The sequence below is a fragment of the Theropithecus gelada genome, chromosome 11 (assembly GCF_003255815.1).
Source record: "Theropithecus gelada isolate Dixy chromosome 11, Tgel_1.0, whole genome shotgun sequence".
NCBI lineage: Eukaryota > Metazoa > Chordata > Mammalia > Primates > Cercopithecidae > Theropithecus > Theropithecus gelada.
In genome coordinates, this window is record NC_037679.1 from 91,769,721 (window position 1) to 91,790,112 (window position 20,392).

Here is a 20,392-nt window from a genome sequence, read left to right on the forward strand (position 1 = left end):
AAAAAAAAAAAAAAAAAAAAAAAAAAAAAAAGAGTTTCCATTTGAGAAGGCGAAGAGTTTTGGAGGTAGATGGTGGTGATAGTTGTACAACAGTATGAATATGTTTCATGCCCCTGAACTGAGCACTTAAAAACACTAAATATCATATTATGTCTGCCTTACCATTATAAAAAAGAACGTGTGACAATGAGTTCAGCAGGGCAGTGCAGGATGCCAGGGAGCTGCACAGCAGGGGCCGTACTGAGTCTACAGTGAAGGTCTCTCAGGAAAAAAATGGCTCAATCTGATTAGATATAAAATAATGACCCATTGATATCAAAACAGAGGTGTTGCTATGCATTTTCCATGTTCCTACTGCATGAAATACGTCAGTTAAACACGAAGGGCTGGATAGTGAATACCACAGATGAGAAGACCTTCGAGTTTCTCAGAACTCCTCACCTTCCATGACAGCGGGAAAGAGACAAGCAATAGGTGAAGGCAGTTGGGTTCGTAAAACTTGATGTACTCAAACAGCTAGCCAGCTGTAGCTTGCTGACCCCTGCTCTAAATAATCACTTCAGAAATCATCCTTTAGGGTCTTTCTGAGGCCTCGGACCAGGATGGATGATGGTCTACATCCTTCGTGGCCATCAACTCTTCCAAGTCAAAAACAACTGCATGTTATCATCCGAGCGCAGGTGTCTGCTTGGAGGATCCCAGGCAAGGAGCCAAGAGTGCCCATTTCATGAGCCAACCGAAACTGCCCTTACAGAGGCCAAAGCTTGCAGCACCTCAGAACTCACCTTGTGGAGCCCTTTGAACTCATAGCGCCTGTCCCGGAAGGCACGCACGGTATCCACGTAGAAGGAGTTTTCCCGCTGGCAGATGGTGGTGAGGCGCTCTTCCACCTTGGTGATGTGGATCTTCTTGTAGGCTTTCCGGCAGTAATCTAAGCATGATGGAGAGGGGCGGAGCAGGTGGGTGAGATCTCCCAGAGCAGAGGGAGCCAGGGCACAGGGGTGCTGAGGAACATGGCTTCTACGTCACCACAAAGAAGCAACAGCTCAGACACACTGCTAGTTTCTCATATTGAAAAAGGAGGCCGGGCACGGTGGCTCACACCTGTGATCTCAGCACTTTAGGAGGCCGAGGCAGGCGGATCACTTGATCCCAGGAGTTTGAGACCAGCCTGGGCAACATGGCGAGACCCCATCTCTACAAAAAATACAAAAAATTAGCCAGGCATGGTGGCGCACACCTGTAGTCCCAGCTACTTAGGAGGCTGAGATGGGAGGATTGCCGGCACCTGGGAGGTCGAGGCTGCCGTGAGCCAAGATCACACCACTGCACTCCAGCCTGGGTGACAGAGTGAGACCTTGTTTTTTTTTTAAAAAAAAAAAAAAAAGGAAGAAAGAAATAGGACAGCCCAGGGGTAGGAACAGGCCAAATACCCCAAGACCACAGAACAGCAGTGTCTAACACCTGCAGAAGGGGAAGCAAATAAAGGATCCTGCAGCGAGAGCACAGCTTACAGTGACCCAGAGCAGCTTCCGGTCTGCTCTGACAACACCTCTGCGGTCCCAGCTGGGATGGACCCACGCAGCCCAACAAGAACAGAGAGCGAGAGCAGGAGCCACACCTTTACAGCCGCGACCATGCCAAGGCACTCACCCGCCAGCCTCCTCTTCTCGTATTTCGCCTGCTCCTCGCGGGACAGTTCGTGAAAGGCCCGAGCCGGCCCCTCTGGGAACAAGGCGGGGAACTTCTCTGACTCCAGTTGGTGCTGGATCCGATGGTATTCGCTGCGACTGGCTGGCACTGGGAAGGAGGCAATGGGAGCAAGTTCAAAAGGAGGCACAGATGCACCAGCTTCCTACCGAGTGTGTATGGGGAAAGGTGGCCGACACTCACCCACCCGTTTCCCGCTGAGTGCCCACCCAGGCGGCCAACACTCACTGAACTCGCCCCTCCACTGCCAGGCCATCTTCCGCTGGCAGTTCGCTCCAGGCTTATTGAAGTCACAGGCAGCACAGGTGGCTTCGTCCACCATGGCAGAGGGCTGCGAGGGGTGAGAAAGCACTTAGGGCTGGGCAGAGAGAGCTCCGACTCTGAGGCAGGAAGTAAAGTCTCACCTGCAGGCGGTTGGTCAGGATGATGTTGGGGTACATGGCCCCCACGTCCAGGTGGTAGATGAGCGGACACTCGATGCGGCTGGGCACGTCCTTCAGGGAGGCGAGCTTGCTCTTAATCTCATCACACACCTGCAGAGAAAGCAAAACTCAGCGGAGGCTGGTGACCGAGCCTGCCTCGTGTGCTGTAGTTCACCAACTCCTTTCAGACATTCAGGAGAGGAAAAAGCTGAAAAATATCTAAATAGAGCAAAAACTAGCCAGAAGAAAAAAGTTAAGAAGGGTTGCCATCATTTCTATGAAATACATTAAATTTGGTGGAGTCTTATTAGAAAATTACTTGAACACCAAACTCTCCTTAGTATTAAAAAAAAAACAAAACCTTTAGGCCAGGTGCAGTGGTTCACGCTTGTAATCCCAGCACTTTGAGAGACTGAGGCCGGAGGATCACTTGAGCCCAGGAGTTCGAGACCAGCCTAAGCAACACAGTGGGGCCCCCGTCCCTACAAAAAATAAAAAATTAGCTGTGTGTGGCGGTGGCACCTGTAGTCCCAGCTACTCGGAAGGCTGGGGTAGAAGAATCACTTGAGCCCCTGAGGTCAAGGCTGTAGTGAGCCCAGATTGCACCACTGCACTCCAGCCTTGGCAACAGAGCCAGATCCTGTCTCAAACAAAAAGAAAAAGAAAAATCCTTAAAACCCTCCAAAGTAGTAAAACTAGAAAACAAACCTAAAATTTTAAGAAAAAAGTGATTACAAGGAATAATATATATCCCATAGAACAGGAAATACCACAACATCACCTATTGTTTCTACTTGAATTACAGGTAAACGAATCAGCTGGGGAAGAGCCTCCACTGCACCCTTCCCTGCCCAGTAATGGCGTGTACTGAAAAGCTGTCCAGTCCAAACAGGGGAGGATGGGCTGGGACAAGTGAATGGCCAAGTTTCCACGGTGGAACCACCACCTGGACATGCCCCATGTGGCTGTGAGCCCCTGCTGACATCCCCCCAGCCACCCTCCACCCCACAGGTGACCCCTCAGGGACACAAAGGCGACCCTGGGCTTTCATTTTTTTTTTGAGACGGACTCTTGCTCTGTCACCCAGGCTGGAGTGCAGTGGTGCGATCTCGGCTCACTGCAAGCTCCACCTCCCAGGTTCGCGCCATTCTCCTGCCTCAGCCTCCCATGTATCTGTGACTACAGGCGTGTGCCACTGCACCCAGCTAATTTTTTGTATTTTTAGTAGAGACAGGGTTTCACCGTGTTAGCCAGGATGGTCTCGATCTCCTGACCTCGTGATCCACCCATCTGGGCCTCCCAAAGTGCTGGGATTACAGGCGTGAGCCACTGCGCCCGGCGGGCTTTCCTTTCAAGGGCACTTTTAGGGACTTAGGAATCGCTAACAAGACAGGATGTCATCTACAGAGCTCCCTTCTGCACTCACCAGGGAGTGTGGCGTCCTTACACCTACCACACCTCCAGCTTCACCCTACCCGCCCGTCTCACTGTTTCCTAAAGACTTAAGTATCTGCTCCTAGGTTGGGCGTGGTGGCTCATGCCTGTAATCCCAGCACTTTGGGAGGCCGAGGAGGGAGGATCACCCGAGGTTGGGAGTTTGAGACCAGCCTGGCCAACATGGAGAAACCCCATCTCTACTAAAAATACAAAAAAAAATTACCCGGGCCTGGTGGTGGGCGCCTGTAATCCCAGCTACTCAAGACGCTGAGGCAGGAGAATTGCTTGAACCCAGGAGGCGGAAGTTGAGGTAAGCCGAGATCGCACCATTGCACTCCAGCCTGGGCAACGAGAGCAAAACTCCATCTCAGATTCTAAGATGTCTCGCCTCCACGCCTGGGTAATTTTTTTTTTTTTGTAGTTTTAGTAGAGCTGGGGTTTCTCCATGTTGGCCAGGCTGGTCTCGAACTCCTGACCTCAGGTGATCCGCTCACCTCGGCCTCCCAAAATGCTGGGAATACAGGCTGCCCAGGCGGGAGTGCAGTGGCACCATCTCGGCTTACTTGAAGCTCTGCCTCCCAGGTTCAGGCCATTCTCCTGCCTCAGCCTCCCAAGTAGCTGGGACTACAGGCGCCCGCCACCACGCCTGGCTAATTTTTTTTGTATGTTTTTAGTAGAGACGGGGTTTCACCGTGTTAGCCAAGATGGTCTCCATCTCCTGACCTTGTGATCCACCTGCCTCAGCCTCCGAAAGTGCTGGGATTACAGGCATGAGCCACCGTGCCTGGCCACGGCCGACATTCTTTAACTCCTATTTGTTATTCAGACAAGGTTCTCTTCCTGATCAGTTCATGAGAGTTCCCTGCAGTATAATAATAGCTGTGGCTGACAAAAGCCAAACAGTGCTTCACAGTTTGCAAAGAGTGTACACATTCTTGTTTAAATTTTGGCTAGTGAATCTATTACAAGATGCTTCTTGGGGGCAGGCGCAGTGGCTCACACCTGTAATTCCAGCACTTTAGGAGGCTGAGGTGGGCAGATCACTTACAGTCAGGAGTTTGAAACCAGCCTGGCCAACATGGTGAAACCTCATCTCTACTAAAAATACAAAAATTGGCCAGGCATGGTGGCGGGCACCTGTAATCCCAGTTACTCAGGAGGCTGAGGCAGGAGAATCGCTTGAACCCAGGAGGCAAAGGTTGCTGTGAGCTGAGATCGTGCCATTGCACTCCAGTGTGGACAACAAAGCAAGACTTCGGGGGAAAAAAAAAAAAAAAAAAAGCTTCTTGGCATCAATGTGAAAACTGTTAAAAACTCTAAACCAGCAGCCTCACTGAACATGATGTAGTGCTGCACAGTGCCTGATATGAAGACCTCAGATAGGCCGGGTGCAGTGGCTCACACCTGTAAACCAGGCACTTTGGGAGGCCAAGGCGGCCAGATCATGAGGTCAGGAGTTCAAGATCAGACTGGACAACATGATGAAACCCCGTCTCTAATAAAAATACAAAAATTAGCCAGGCATGGTGGCGGGTGCCTGTAATCTCAGCTACTGGGGAGCCTGAGGCAGGAGAATCGCTGGAACCCAGGCGGCAGAGGTTCCAGTGAGCCAAGATCATGCCGTTGCACTCCAGCCCAGGCCAACAACAGTGAGACTCCATCTCAAAAATGAAAAAAAAAAAAAAAAAAAAGACCTGAGACGTGCCACGTCCTGAGGAACGAGGATCAGAAAAGAACTGGTGTCTCCCTCTCCAGTCACATAACACACTTTGTAAGTGTGCTTTCTAACCATTTTGTGAACAGATTTTATAGTCACTAATCTGGTCATTTGTAGGAATTTACTGTCATTTTAAAGTCTCACCAATAAAAAATAAAATTTAAAACCTCCAATGGCTCCCCAATGCCTATAAAATAAAGTCCTAATGCCTTAAAACGGGACACGGGACACATCCCACCAGGATCCACCTTCCATGTCACTGCATTTCAGGAGCGGCTCACACCCCACCTCTCATGAAGCTCTCCGACCTTGGCAGACAGCATCACACGTCACAACCATGACTGCCCTGTCCCACCAGAGACCCTGTGTCATCTGTCCACAGCATCACACGCAGCAGGTGCACAATAAACGTGCTGCTGAAAGACGTGGTCTGTGAAGAAGGCACCAAACACGGACTAGCTCTTCCTGCCTCCCGGACGGTTACCTCTTCAAAGTTGGTGACTTGCTCCACAGGAACCTTCTCCTCTTCCTCAATGGCGTGGCGCAAGGTCTTCTCCACCCGCTGCAGCAGGAAGTCAAAGGCAGCAGGATTCTGGCACCAACGACAGTGAGACGACAGGGGTCAGAGGGGAAACACATCCACACTAGCCCGCCTCAGGTTTGATGCTATGGCTGCATGTGGCCCGATGTGCCCGAGAAAGCTCCAGAGGGACTCACATGTGCACTCTACAGTGCACTGCCCTAAAGAAATCCCAGTGGGGAGCTGGGCCAGAGAAGCCACACCTGGTGAGGGGCCATGGGACAGGATTGGGAGAAGGGGCTTTATTTCAGCCCCTGCAGCTTCTGGGTCCTACCACAGCACAAGAGTGGGAAGAAACTGAATCCCAGGGAAGAAGCACACCATTCTAAACCGGCAAGGGATATCGCTGCGGAAGACCCCAGACTCGAGGGCCTCCACGTGGCCCCCAACGTAGGTCTCGGAGTCCAGCACATGTCCGTCGTCTGTCAGCTTATTGAACTCCTGCTCCTGCTTGTTGGGGAAGATGATGTTGGCGTGGAAGGCCTGCACCATCAGCAAGGCCTCACACAGCGTGCCAGAGCCCTTCCGCAGCACCTGCAAGAGAAACCAAGGCTTCCAGCCAAAAGTGACACCAAAGGCCCTGACTTGCAGGCAAAGTCCAGGAACCTAAACTGAACTTCAGTGAGAAAGGAGAGAAAAACCTCGTAGTAATGGCTGCAAATTCTCCTGTGGTTCCTTCCTCACATCAGAACCAGAGAATTCCCAAAGGACATCCCTAACATCACACACCAGAATTCTACTGCCGCCTTTGGTGCCAGCACTCCTGGGACGTCCACCTCAATTCAGCTTCAGTGCATCTGGAATGGGGCAAGGGCTGAGGAGGCCAGGGTGCTGAGAGGACAGAAGATACTCACCTCATCGGGCTCCATGGGAATGATGGTGCACAGAGCGAAGATAAATGGGTGGACGTACTTCATGTACAGGTAGTAAGTGGCGACAGCATCTGACACGGAATACGTGGCCAGTGTCTGAGGAGAGAACGCCAGAGAGCAGGGCCATCAAAGTCAAGAGCCCAGGGTCAAGTGTGAAGCACAGAAAGCAAAGCCTGGCCTGACCAGCCTGCCGCACACGCAGTAAGGAGACGGGCACAGGACAAAACATGTGTGTCCTGGAGACACAGCCTGCTGGGTGGAGCGGGCTGGCATACATGCGTGCACACGGCAGCAGAAGGAGGCAAGATGTGGCTTACGTGCCTGGGGCTGCTCCGTGGCCATCCGACACATGTCTTCTGGGTCCAGCTCCACGGGATCATAGCCTAGCTTGGCCTTAGCGGCCGCCTTGAGATTGTGGCTGCCCACGGGAAGGTAACTGTCCCTCTTCACCCACCTGGAAGGAGAATGAAAACAGAAGCCAGGACGATTCTAACATGCAGCCCGGGAACCCCTGAGAATCGGCAAAACTGGGCACCACATAGACAGATGCAAGGTCCTAACAGGCACCCAGGAACCAAAGCCCCAAACGGTGTAGGCCCCTCATGAAAACCCTTCATTCAGATCTAGTTAATCTCACAGACCTATCCACAACACAAGGAAGCACCAGGACCGGTCCTTCTGGCCCTTGCCTTCCTCCCACCCTCGGCTGAGCCTGTGGCCTCTCTGGAGGGCGCCCTGCCTCCCTGGGCCTCTCCCCAAGACCTCAGGTATGCACCGCTGGGGCCTAGTTCTATCAACCACACTGAGCTTCTCTCCTCACACTGTCCCTTCAGCACGGAAACACTCAAGCCCACCCTCCTTTAATAGAAAACGAGATGGGATGCCAAGTAGAATAAAAATTAAATAAAAATTAAGAAAACAAGGCCCCCACACTCTACCCGGAAACTGTCGCCACCTCCTCCCTACAGATGCCTTCCTGAGGCAGCTGTCCAGGGGCCATGTCCGGTCTCCGCCCCTCGCGGCCTCCACCCTGTGGCCTTCTTCTCACTTTACCTCTTGCCTTCAGTTCAACCACTACCCCAGCTTTCACCAAGACCCACCCGCATCCCAGTGAGTCCCAATCCACAGTGCGAGCTCAAACCAAGCCTCATGGTGGTCTTCAGGGCCCCCATACGGGTGGGGCTTCCAGGCTGGCATATCGGTAGCGGGGTCACCTCCTACCTCAAGTCCCTTCTCTACCCATTCCCTGTCGCCATGGATGGCACAAAAACCCCAGGTGTCACCCCTTCCCTGAGAACCAGCATCCCTGGGCCTCCCCCTGCCCCTGCCCCACATGATAGACCCTGAATCCTCACGCCCCTCACTCCCTGCCTTGGATCAGGACTGTCACATGCTAAACCAGCCCCAGCCTCCTGGCCTCCCTCTCCAAGCCAACTGCTGAACGTCAGAGCTAAACAGAAACGCATTCAGGCTTCAAGCGCTCCAATGGCACTGTGCAGAGTACAGAGGTCACGGGGGCCCTCCTTTCCTTTCCTTCCCTCCTTTCCCTTCCTTCCCTCCTTTCCCTTTCTTCCCTACCTTCCCTTCCTTCCTTCCCTTCCTCCCTCCCCTTCCTTCCCTTCCAGCCTCCTTCTCTTGGCATTTCCACATCCACCTGTCTGCCCAACCAGACATGTCAGAGCCCCCGAACGCCGTGATTCTCAGCAGCTTTGAGCTGCCTCCCACCCCAGCTCATCTGGAATCTGCGCTTGTCCTGTGAGGCTCGTCCTGTGAGGCAGCTGGGCTGCCACATCCCAATCTGGCCTGGGCAGTGCAGCTCCATGAGGTCCTAGCTCTGGGACCTGTGCGTTGAGTGTGTCTTCCCGGTGGCTACCCCACCCCAGAGGCTGATGCTCAATGTGCCTGATCACTGACGAACTGTCAGCCAACAGTCAAAGACAGCACATCCCGGGCCCCGGCAGGGTTGTAGCTGCCATCCTCTTGGGTGACCTGAAACAGCCTCTCAGAGGCCACCCTCCTCCCATGAGATGTGGTGACAGTACAGTCTGCAAGAGGCCTTCAGATCTCGCTCGCAGACAGCAGTGATGAGCCGTGCTGCTGTGCGGCCCCTACCTGAGGCAGTCCATGTGGATGCACTGGGGCGCCTTGTACTCCCCCTGGCTGTCCTTCTGGAAGCCTATCTCCTGCTGCATGCTCAGACCGTGGACTGCTGCCCGGGCCTCCACAAATGGCCTGGGTTCGAAAGAGGACAGACAAGCAAGTGGGAAGATCAGGCTCTAATTCCCCTTTCTCCATTCCCCCCTCAGATCCAGGGAGGAACCGAGACACGGGAGGTGCAGAGTGAACCCAGAAGCCACCTCCTCAGTCAACATGGGAAGCGCCCCCGCACCATGCAATGCCCTCCCTCTCAAACGCTGCCCAGTTACTCACAGAGAAGACACAGACTCACCAGTCAAAAAAGTCCCCGTTGTAGGTGACCATGATGGTGGGTTTGGTCTCCTGGACGTGTTCAAACCACCTTTGGATCAGATGAGCCTAAACCCAAGTCACAGCAGTCAGAGGTCTGCTCTTTCTCTTCTTCAAGCTATTTCCAAATTCCTCCCCCAAAGTTCAGAAGCAGCAGCCTCATGCTGGCCCTTATTCCTGACCCCAGCCCCAGTTTCTGGCAGAAAAGAGGGTCATACCCTAAGAACGAAGCTGATGGAGCTGCAATTCTGATCCGACGGAATGCCTGAGGCCTTGGAAAGATCCGCATGCCCCTTCTTCCCACAATACCAGGCAGTTTCACAAGTGATACCTCCTTACCTCATCGGGTTCATTGAAGACACTAAACGGCCCTTCATATTCTGGCTTGGGGGTGAACTCAAAATCTTCAATATCTTCTGAAACAATCTCCCTGTTGGTGATGAGGTAGCCCTAGTGAAGTTCATTAGCAATTAGCACAAGTCAGAGGCTGCAAAGCCAAGACCTGGCGTCCCCACCCTGCCCACACACTCTGCCTAGAGATTCTCACTACAAAGAAGTCCACAGCAACGTGAAAGTGCCCTAAGCTTCCTGAGAAGAGATCCTCCATGTCTGGATTCCCACTGGAAAGGAGAGGGTACAGTTGGAAGTCAGAATGGCCTGGCTGCTCCCATTCCTGGACTAACTTATTATTCACTCAACAAATCCTAACTGTGGGGCAGACGCTGCGGTAGTATGGGGACCAGACAAGGTCCCCATCCCAGGAGCTTTCTTCCCAGAAGCCGCCTGCTCACCTGGCCGTCGATCATGTAGGAAATCATCATAATCTGGTCTGTCTCAGCATCAGGAAACTTGAGGGGCAGTTTGGTCGTCTCAATGTCAAACGCCAAAACCACAGGGTCCTGTGGGGACAAAATAAGCATAAAGCCAAGCTCTAAACTCCCCATCAGGCCTCCCTGAACACCGGCCCCCGGCCTGCTCTACCTCCCTCTGGTTGTTAAGAGTGAAAAGGCTCCAGAGCTGGGAGAGGGACCCTAACACTGACCAACCTACGTCAAGAGCATCACGACTCTCTATGGCGTGGAAACTTACACGCCTAAGAGAGCAGCTGATCACAGGACAAGCCTAAAATCACAGAACTTTAGTAGAAAAACTCTTTAGAAGACATCACCTCATTCTGATGGTTACGACAACCCTGAAAGGTAAATGTGGCACAGAGATGATATCTTCGTTTCGGAAAAGAGAAAACTGAATACAAAGACTTTCCCAACACCACAAAGTCATATTTGAACCAAGGCCTTCTAGTTACAAATCCATTTTTCACCACGTCTCTTCACTATCAACTACCCAATGGAAGTCCTAGCTTTCCCTCAAATGTCCAAATCCTGCCTAGCTCAAATACTGATGTCATGCAGTGATATACAACAAAAAAGGAAATGATACTGTCAGAAACTGATGAAAAACTAACTCCATATTTCCTTTAATAAAGTATTTGGGGGGAAAGCAGGAAACATATCTTTGAGTCAAATTTACTCTTCAGCACTAAAGAATATTCTCTCCAGAAAACCAGAAATTTTACGATGAAGGTAATACAAGCAACAAAACTTACAGGTCGTTCAACAAGGTCATCTCGGCGGGTGATTTCCACAGGAAAAGCGTTTCCACGGAATCTGACATTGTACCAATGAGCCTGCAAAACACACAGTGTGTTAACTGGAGTTCTACATCCAGGAAAGTCTACTCCTGTGTGGATTCACCCATAATGATCATCTCCTGGCTGTTAAGGAAATTCATGTGAGCAGCAACCCAACCCTGCCCTACTCACCACATGGATCTTCAGGTCAATGGAGAGGCGGATGTGGTAGGGAACATCGTACTCGCGCATGTCCACAATGTTGTCCAACTGATCAGCTATCTTCTTAGAGGTTTCCTCTTCATCAGTAATGACACCACCCCTCTGCAGAACACTAGGAATTAACAAGAGAGCAACTAACTCAGCTGCCAGGGTCTGGAGGAGGTGGGACCAGAGTTCCAAATCAGTAGCAAGAGATGAGACCAGAGTCCAAACTGAGGAAACACAAAAGGTAAATTGAGGTGGTTTCAATGACCAGGGCAGTCCTTCCTTTAAGAATGGCTTGGATTGGGCCGGGCATGGCAGCTCACGCCTATAATCCCAGCACTTTGGGAGGCCAAGGAGGGCGGATCACCCGAGGTCAGGAGTTTGAGACCAGCGTGGTCAACATGGTGAAACCCCGTCTCTACTAAAAATACAAAAATTAGCCAGGTGTGGTGGTGCACGCCTGTAATCCCAGATACTTCGGAGGCTGAGGTAGGAGAATCACTTGAACCTGGGAGGCGAAGGTTGCAGTGAGCCGAGATTGCACCATTGCACTCCAGCCTGGGCAACAGAGCGAGATTCTGTCTCAAAAAAATAAAGAATTGCTTGGATGATAACCCTACAGACAGGAAAAAAATTCAGGGTAAGATGTATGCATTTTATGTGATGTGAGTTACACCCCAACTAAAAAAAAAAAAAGAGGGCCAAGCATGGTGGCTTATGCCTCTAATCCCAGCATTCTGGGAGGCAGCAGGAACACTTAGGCCCAGGAGTTCAAGACAGGCCTGGGCAACATAGGGAGACTCATCTCTAAAAAAAAAAAAATAATAATTAGCCAGTCATGGGGTACACACCTGTGATCCCAGTTACTCAGGAGGCTGAGGTGAAAGGATTGCTTGAGCCCAGGAGTTCGAGGCCATGGTGAGCTATGACTGCACCACCGCACTCCAGCCTGGGCAACAGAGCAAGACCCTGTCTGAAAATAAATAAGTAAATAGAAGAAAAAAGAAAGAAAACATTAAGTGCTGCCAGTGAGGAGAGCACCCAGGCATGATCCCACCATGGTCCTGATACTCAGGAGACTGCCTCATGCAGGCTGAAGAGCAGGCCTGGGCTTCACACAGCCTATGCATGGGTCTCTACCGTGTCTAAAGATGTGGCCTACCCTTGCGGTCACTATTGGCCCATAAGCTCAAATAATGAATGGGCTATTCAGGGGGAAAAAGACGAGTCTCAGATACGGCTCAAACCTCTGAGGACTCAGTCTGAGTACACCTTCCAATATTTCAAAAAGTAACTTATGGCATTGCCAGGGAAGGTGGACTCAGGGTAGGGACTGTAGAAATGTTCAGCATCCCAAACTGATCTTCCTTTGTCAGAGGATAAGGTAGGTTCTTCCGAAGTCATCCAAACTTCATTACTCAAGATTTTCTCTTCCTGATCTGTTACTTTGCATCCTATTATTGTTGAGGCTCAAACACTTGATGAACAGTGTTTGGTGTTCTAGACTTCAGTTTCCGTGGACGATACCCAAGGTTCTCTGGAGAAGATGTGCTGTGTAAATCTCAGCACTTAATGAAATTCACAGGCGGATTGTGTTAGGGCAGCAGGATGAGGGATCTTCTCCCTCTAAGGTGACTTTACTATTACAACCACTCAACTTTAGAGCCATAAACCCTCCCCTCCACAGGAAAAGAGCTAACACGTAAAATGTAACCTGGGAAGCCACTGTTTTATTTAACACGGAACATACAAAAATCTCTACCTAATTGCTCAAGTTTTCCGTATCAAATAGAGCCAGCCATTAAGGTAACTTTATTGCTACGTGTTCCTGTCTCCTGTCCATCTTGTCGTTCTGAACCAGCTGATGCTTTGCTCACAAGAGCAGAGTTTACCTGGAAAGCAGAGCTGTGTACGCGTCGCTGGCATGATCCTGCTCCCTGTTCTTCTTCACGGCAGGGGAGATCTCCTTCCTCACTTTGACAAGATCCTCCACGGTGTGGAAGGACAGCTTGATGTAATTTCGCTTCAAACCCACCAAGTGATTTGGCTATAACGCAAAGAGATCATGTTCATTGGTTAAAGAGAAACAGGACTTTATGGGTGAGAGGGTAAACACTCAAAGGTAAACACATAAGTCAAAGAGTTGGCGACTTCAAGGCACCTTGTCCAACTCTGCATGTGGCACCAACTAACACCACTAGAGCTCTTTGAAAGGAATTTTATAGAGGGTCACCACACTGCCCCATCACCCAATAGATGACCTGAATTTCTACCTCTTCCAATCTCACCTGCTATGGACAATGTAGATCCTGGCCTCATTTACCCCTGGAAAGTCTGAGTGATACTTACCAAGTCCAGATCCTCTTTGGGGACAGTCTCCACTTTTGCAATTTTGCCCTGAAACTTCTTGGAGAGAAAAGATGAAACTTCTCGCTCACAACCCTAATCAGGATCAGAAAGAAAAGGCTTTCCGTTGGTAAAATACATTTCCTTCCTTGCCTATTTCCCAGTTGCAAAGCCCACCACAGAATGACACACTGGTTGTCTGACCTGAATCTATAAAACACACTTACCTTTCTGGTTGCAATGTAGAAATACGGTTTATAAGGCAAGGCCACCTGTAAGAGTCACCAACCCATCCAGGGGCGACGAGAAAGAAAAAAGGGAGAGAAAAGTGAAAACAGACTGCTTGCTCCTACATCCCATGAACAGCCTAGAGCCAGGGCAGCCTTGACCTTGGTAGCTCTTAAAGCATAACAGGAAGTCAGAATGTGCACTTATCACAGGGGCAAGAACCTGAAAGATAATACTGCTCACCATTCAGTCTTCCTGAACTGGCTTCTCTCAGGACATCTTACATGATGACTGACGGGGCCTTCAGGGCCCGAGTTCTGGTGGGCTATGGGCTGCTCTCCCACGCCCTCCCTGACAGTCACAGAGCTAGATGAACACCCCTCATTTTGGATCCGGCTGCTCACTGCAAGTGGGTTTTAGCTTCTCAGGGTCAGGGACTTACCTTAAATCTGCTTCCGTCATCTTGAATAAAGTAGTAATCCACTGCACTGACTAAGCGCTTATCTTCATCTAAAATCTCGGTCTACAAGAGAATCAGTCAACATAGGCACAAGATCATCCTCTACACAGTTAAAGAAACTTTCCTCCTACCTTTTGGGAAACAGTCCCTCTCATCTAGGTCTTTACTCCACCCCTACGTTTACACTACCAGCCTTATTTACAAGAACCACATCGTAACAGACTCCAAACGGGGATTTCTCTCCATTTCTCCCTCATAATCCTTGAAAGCTTTACTCTGATGGCTAAAAGGGATGCCCATCACCTCTGGCTTCTCACAGTGGCTTCTGTGTGGCCTTTAATGACGTTAAAGAGGAAAGGAGAGCTGGGAACCTTTACATCTCCCACCTGATCCACTCAGAGTTCCCCCATGTGTCCCTCACTCTTTAGACAAAGACCATGCTATGACAAGAAGGGGTGCAGCCATACTCCTGGGTGGGAGAAGGACCGAGTGCTTACAGGATGCATGTTAATGAGCCAGCCTGTCTTCTCACCAGGCTCCTTCAGCCGCTCAAAACCAAACCGCAAATCCATCTTATCTGTCCACTGACTCCGTTCCAGGCGCTTGAGTGCCGAGACTGAGGAAGTGGCACCATCATCTCTGAGTGAAAGAAGGGAACCCAGTGCTTACAGTTTGTAATGCCACCTATTTCTGCAACCCTCATCCCACCTAGTGTGTTTCAGATATGACAGGGTAGATATATTCCTGAAAAACTCTGAGCTTGGCAAAAAGGCTCATTAAAATAAAAGGACTCGTTGGAAAAACACAATTAGGGCAGGCCCTTCAAAACCTGTTCAACTTTATAACCAGAATACTAACAAAAACAGTAATCATGGCTAGACACTGCTGCCTCTTGGAGAACTAAAAATGCATAAAACTGGCCAGGCCCAGTGGCTCACACCTATAATCGCAGCACTTTGGGAGGCCAAGGCGGGTGGATCACTTGAGGTCAGGAGTTTGACGCCAGCCTGGCCAACATGGCAAAACCCCACCTCTACTAAAAATACAAAAATTAGCCAGGTGTGGCAGCGTGCACCTGTAATCACAGTTACTTGGGAGGCTGAGGTAGAATTATTTGAACCCAGGAGGTAGAGGTTGCAGTGAGCTAAGATTGCACCACTGCACTCTAGCCTGGGCAACAGAGTGAGACTGTGTCTCAGTTAAAAAAAAAAACAAAAAACATAAAACCCAGCATTGTTCTCCTGGTCATTTTATCCCAGAGAAATGAAACCTCATGTTCATAGCATGTTTATTCATAACAGTCAAAAACTAAAAACAACCCAGATGATCCTCAGCAGGCAAAGAGTGAACCTGGAAAACACATACCATGGAATACTACTCAGCAATGAAGAGGAATAAACATTTCCCTTTTTTTTTTGAGGAGTCTCACTCTGTAACCGAGGCTGGAGTGCAGTGCCACGATCTCAGCTCACTGCAACCTCTGCCTCCCAGGTTCAAGCGATTATCCTGCCTCGGCCTCCCGAGTAGCTGGGATTACAGGCAGGCGCCACCATGCCTGGGTAATTGTTGTATTTTTAGTAGAGATGGGTTTCACCATGTTGGCCAGGCTAGTTTTGAACTCCTGACCTCAAGTGATCTGCCCACCTCAGCCTCCCAAAGTGCTGGTATTACAGGCGTGAGCTGCCACACCTGGCCAAATAAACTTATTGATACGTACAACTTGTATGGACCTCAAGGAAATTATGCTAAGTGAAAAAAGCCAACCTCCCAAAATTATACACTTTTTTTTTTTTTCCTTGAGACAGAGTCTCACTCTATTGCCTAGGCTGGAGTGCAGTGGTGCAATCTCAGCACACTGCAACCTCTGCCTCCTGGGTACAACTGATTCTCGTGCCTCAGTCTCCCAAGTAGCTGGAACTACAGGCGCACCATCACACCCAGTTAATTTTTGTATTTTTAGTAGAGACAGGGTTTCACCATGTTAGCCAGGCTGGTCTCAAACTCCTGAGTTCAAGTGATCCGCCCACCTCGGCCTCTGAAATTGCTGGGATTACAGGCGTGAGCCACCGCGCCTGGCCCCAAAGTTATACACTTAATGATTCCATTTATAAACTATTTTTGGAATAGTATTTTTGAAATAAAATTACAGAGATAGAGAACAGATTACTGGTTGCCAGGGATGAGGGGAAGGGAGGAATGGAGGTGGTTATGGCTATAAAGGGGTAGTATGAGAGATCCTTTCAACAGACTGTTCTGTATACTGATTTTGGTGGTAGTCACACGAATATACACATAATAAAACTGCATAGAACTAAATACATATACAAGCAAAAGAGTGCATGTAACACTGAAATGATTTGAATAAAAACGAGGGATTGTCAGGCCAGGCGCAGTGGCTCACGCCTGTAATCCAGCACTTTGGGAGGCCAAGGCGGGTGGCTCACCTGATGTCAGGAGCTCGAGACCAGCCTGGCCAGCATGGCAAAACCCCGTCTCTACTAAAAATACAAAAAATTAAAACCCAGCACTTTGGGAGGCCGAGGCAGGTGGATCACGAGGTCAGGAGATCAAGACCATCCTGGCTAATATGGTGAAACCCCGTCTCTACTAAAAGTACAAAAAATTAGCTGGGTGTGGTTGTGGGCACCTGTAGTCCCAGCTACTCAAGTGGCTGAGGCAAGAGAATGGTGTGAATCTGGGAGGCAGAGTGGAGCCACTGCACTCCAGCCTGGGCAACAGAGCGAGACTCCAGCTAAAAAAAAAACAAAAAATTAGCCGGGCATGGTGGGGTGGGCCTATAATCCCAGATACTCAGGAGGCTGAGGCAGGAGAATCACTTGAACCCTGGAGGTGGAGGTTGCATTGAGCCAAGATTGCACCACTGCACTCCAGCCTGGGCGACAAGAGTGAAACTCTGTCTCAAAAAAATAAATAAAATAAAATAAGATAAAATAAAATAGATGGGTTGTCTCAATGTCAATTTCCTAGTTGTGACAATTGTACTCTAGTTACACAAAATGTTAAGGTGAAGGGATATGGGAATCTCTATCATTTCTGACAACTGCGTGAGAATCAATCTACAATTACCTCAAAAAAAGGTTGAGGACTGGGCACGGTGGCTCACGACTGTAATCCCAGCACTTTGGGAGGCCAAGGAGGGTGGGTCACTTGAGGCCAGGAGTTCGAGACCAGCCTGGCCAACAAAGTGAAACCCCGCCTCTACTAAAAATGCAAAAATTAGCTGGGCATGGTGGCACGCACCTGTAGCCCCAGCTACTTGGGAGGCTGAGATAGGAGGATGGCTAGAATCTGGGAGGCAGAGGTTGTAGTAAGCCAAGATCATGCCACTGTACTCCAGCCTGGGCGAGACACCGTCTCAAAAAAAAAAAGCTTGTTTTATTTTCTTAAATGCTCCAAAACTAGAGAGTGCAGATGCTAGCTTATGATCACTAAGATGATGAAGATCCAAGTGGACCTCTGAGCACAGCAGAAAAGAATAACCTGCCACAAGCTGTGAACTGTGCAAGGCCAAGGATGTGCCTCTCTGTAGAGGGAGCCCAAGTATAGGAACTCACGAAATTTTGAAAAACAGAGCCAACAGGACACATATCTGTGCAACACTCCAGCTAAGAGCTTTTTCCTTTCCTATGAAAGAATGTAATTCTAATTCTACTCCTCTGTTCTGATTCCCCTTGCCTAGGAAAACTACCACATTTTACTAACATAATTTTCCTATTTACCTGTTGCATGTGAACTAATCAGGGTTACAGAAACACCTGCTGCAACAAAATATACCTTAAAAATTTAACATATCCTTCCGGAGTGCATGGTCCAGACATCAGCACAACCAAATGTGGATAAAAATGGGTCATATTGTTCTGTATGAGAGCAACGATCTTCACTGACTGGGAAACTCAACTTTTCATGTGCCTTTTTGTCTTAATGTAAATCAATGAGTGGGGGTGGTAAATACATATTCCCTGTTACAGAAGCAACAGATTCCCACAACTGCTTTCTGGCCTCGGCCATGCAGGCATGTACAGATACGCTAGGTCTCATGTTTTGCTAGACTGCTCTCCTAGGCAGTGTTACCCTTAAGGCTGTCCCTGTGGTCTTCCAAACAGGGCAAAACGTGTTATTCCAATAATCCAGGTATCAAAGGTGTTCTTTCCCCAACGAATCACAGACACTCGGTCCTTTCCTTCTACCACCTCTCACTTCCCAGGACCTGATTCCAGCTCATTGCTATTATATGTTTCCTAGAATACCGGCTCTTGATTAAACTACATGACCATTCCGTTTCTGACATCATTAGATTTCTCCATAAGGTGAGAGTGTTTCTAAAATATCAGTGTCACTGTGTAAAATACCACGGACCCTATAGATCCACTTCTAAAAATTTATGCCAAGAAAACTGATGTGCAGAAAGTAATTATTTTACATATAGGAGTTCATTACAGGTGTTTTTATAAGAGAGGAAGAAAGAAAATCATCCAAAATAAGACCAGTTAAAAAAATTTTTTTAGGATTTAAACCAAGCCTGTGCAGAACTCATGTCTTTAATTACATTATAACCCCAGTTGTTTTTTTTGTTTGTTTGTTTGTTTTTTGAGGCGGAGTCTTCACTCTGTCGCCCAGGCTGGAGTGCAGTGGCACCATCTCGCCTCACTGCAAGCTCCGCCTCCTGGGTTCGCGCCATTCTCCTGCCTCAGCCTCCCGAGTAGCTGGGACTATAGGCGCCCGCCACCGCGCCTGGCTAATTTTTTGTATTTTAGTAGAGACGGGGTTTCACCGTGTTAGCCAGGATGGTCTCGATCTCCTGACCTCGTGATCCGCCCGCCTCGGCCTCCCAAAGTGCAGGGATTACAGGCGTGAGCCACCGCGCCCGGCTCCCAGTTGTTAATTTATAAACAGAAATGGACAGAGAACTGCTTCTTAAGAAAAACCCTTCCTGTCAACTTTCTTTTTTTTTTTTTTTTTGAGACAGAGTCTCGCTCTGTAGCCCAGGCTGGAGTGCAGTGGCCGGATCTCGGCTCACTGCAAGCTCCGCCTCCCGGGTTCACGCCATTCTCCTGCCTCAGCCTCCCGAGTAGCTGGGACTACAGGCGCCCGCCACCTCACCCGGCTATTTTTTGTATTTCTTAGTAGAGACGGGGTTTCACCGTGTTAGCCAGGATGGTCTCGATCTCCTGACCTCGTGATCCGCCCATCTCGGCCTCCCAAAGTGCTGGGATTACAGGCTTGAGCCACTGCGCCCGGCCTCAACTTTCTTTTAGGACAAGATAAAAAAAAGAAAGGAAGACTCTTCCTTTGTCTGAAGGTATTCCTTGGATCACCTCCATCTGAAGAGCAGAATGACCATATTCCAAGACTGGGATCCTTACTTCTCATGAAAGATTATAACCACTTGTTGTAGGCAGGCAGGATGACACCCCCCACAAAAGACCCACATCCTAATCCCCCAAACCTATGAATGTTATTTTACAAGACAAAAGGGACTTTGCAGATGTGACTACATTAAGGGCCTTGAGATTCTGGTTAGCTGGGTGGGCAAGAATCCTTGTAGAGTGAGGCAGGAGAGCCAGAGTCAGGAAGGAGAAAGGGATGGGAGAGAGACGGTAGTGGGGAGAGCAGATGCAACCTTTGGTTCTGAAGATGGAGAAGCAGCAAGGAAACAGATTCTCCCCCTGGAACCATCACAAGAAATATAACCAACCAGACACTTTCATATTACGACTTCTGACTTCTAAAACTGTAAGAGAATAAATTTATATAAGTTACTAAGTGATCGTGTGTTACTGCAGCAGCAGGAAACTGATACGCCACCGTACTGTATAAAAACGGTTTAATCTTTTAAATATTTGGATGCACCTGTAATAAAAAAACCAGAAAAACTATATTCCAAACCTTGCTAGAGAACAGCCTCAGTTCTGAGGCCCAAATCTTTACCAAAATCAAGAGTGAATGAAGTGCTATTTATGAGGCATCACCACTTAACGGGGACACACGGCCCTCTGTGCCACTGTCCTCCAAATATCCTTGCCTCAAGTAAGCTGGATTAAGTGGACTAGAAAACTGCTCACTGGGACCATATTTTCTCCCAAAACTGTTTTCTCTGAGCTGTGTATCTCACTTTTAATCCAGTGACAGTAAGAAATCTGAAAAATGGGGATAACAGTCACACAGAGAGCTGCCATTGACTGGTTACTATACCACATTGTCCTAGTACTCCACATATGCTCTCATTCAGTTTTCATGACAGCCCCTAAGAGGGAGGCCACCGGTGTCCCCATTTCACAGAAGAAGAAATGCAGGCA

General features: G+C 49.2%; 1 protein-coding gene across 2 annotated transcripts in view; it reads right to left on the bottom strand.

Annotated features, from left to right (window-relative positions):
• Positions 1-20,392, bottom strand: part of POLE (DNA polymerase epsilon, catalytic subunit) — a 66,386-nt gene that overhangs the window by 43,877 nt on the left and 2,117 nt on the right. The window contains exons 2-20 of one of the 2 annotated variants that reach the window (XM_025400925.1): positions 14,573-14,714; positions 14,058-14,138; positions 13,615-13,659; positions 13,391-13,483; positions 12,934-13,088; positions 11,027-11,168; positions 10,811-10,891; positions 9,996-10,103; positions 9,544-9,654; positions 9,188-9,273; positions 8,851-8,970; positions 7,060-7,192; positions 6,721-6,834; positions 6,188-6,400; positions 5,771-5,878; positions 2,115-2,243; positions 1,939-2,041; positions 1,654-1,800; positions 786-931 (exon numbers count right to left, since the gene is read on the bottom strand). In XM_025400925.1, coding sequence (XP_025256710.1) covers positions 786-931; positions 1,654-1,800; positions 1,939-2,041; positions 2,115-2,243; positions 5,771-5,878; positions 6,188-6,400; positions 6,721-6,834; positions 7,060-7,192; positions 8,851-8,970; positions 9,188-9,273; positions 9,544-9,654; positions 9,996-10,103; positions 10,811-10,891; positions 11,027-11,168; positions 12,934-13,088; positions 13,391-13,483; positions 13,615-13,659; positions 14,058-14,138; positions 14,573-14,714 — 2,257 coding nt within the window. The remainder of the gene's footprint in view (positions 1-785; positions 932-1,653; positions 1,801-1,938; positions 2,042-2,114; positions 2,244-5,770; positions 5,879-6,187; positions 6,401-6,720; positions 6,835-7,059; positions 7,193-8,850; positions 8,971-9,187; positions 9,274-9,543; positions 9,655-9,995; positions 10,104-10,810; positions 10,892-11,026; positions 11,169-12,933; positions 13,089-13,390; positions 13,484-13,614; positions 13,660-14,057; positions 14,139-14,572; positions 14,715-20,392) is intronic. The other variant, XM_025400926.1, reaches the window with a different exon arrangement.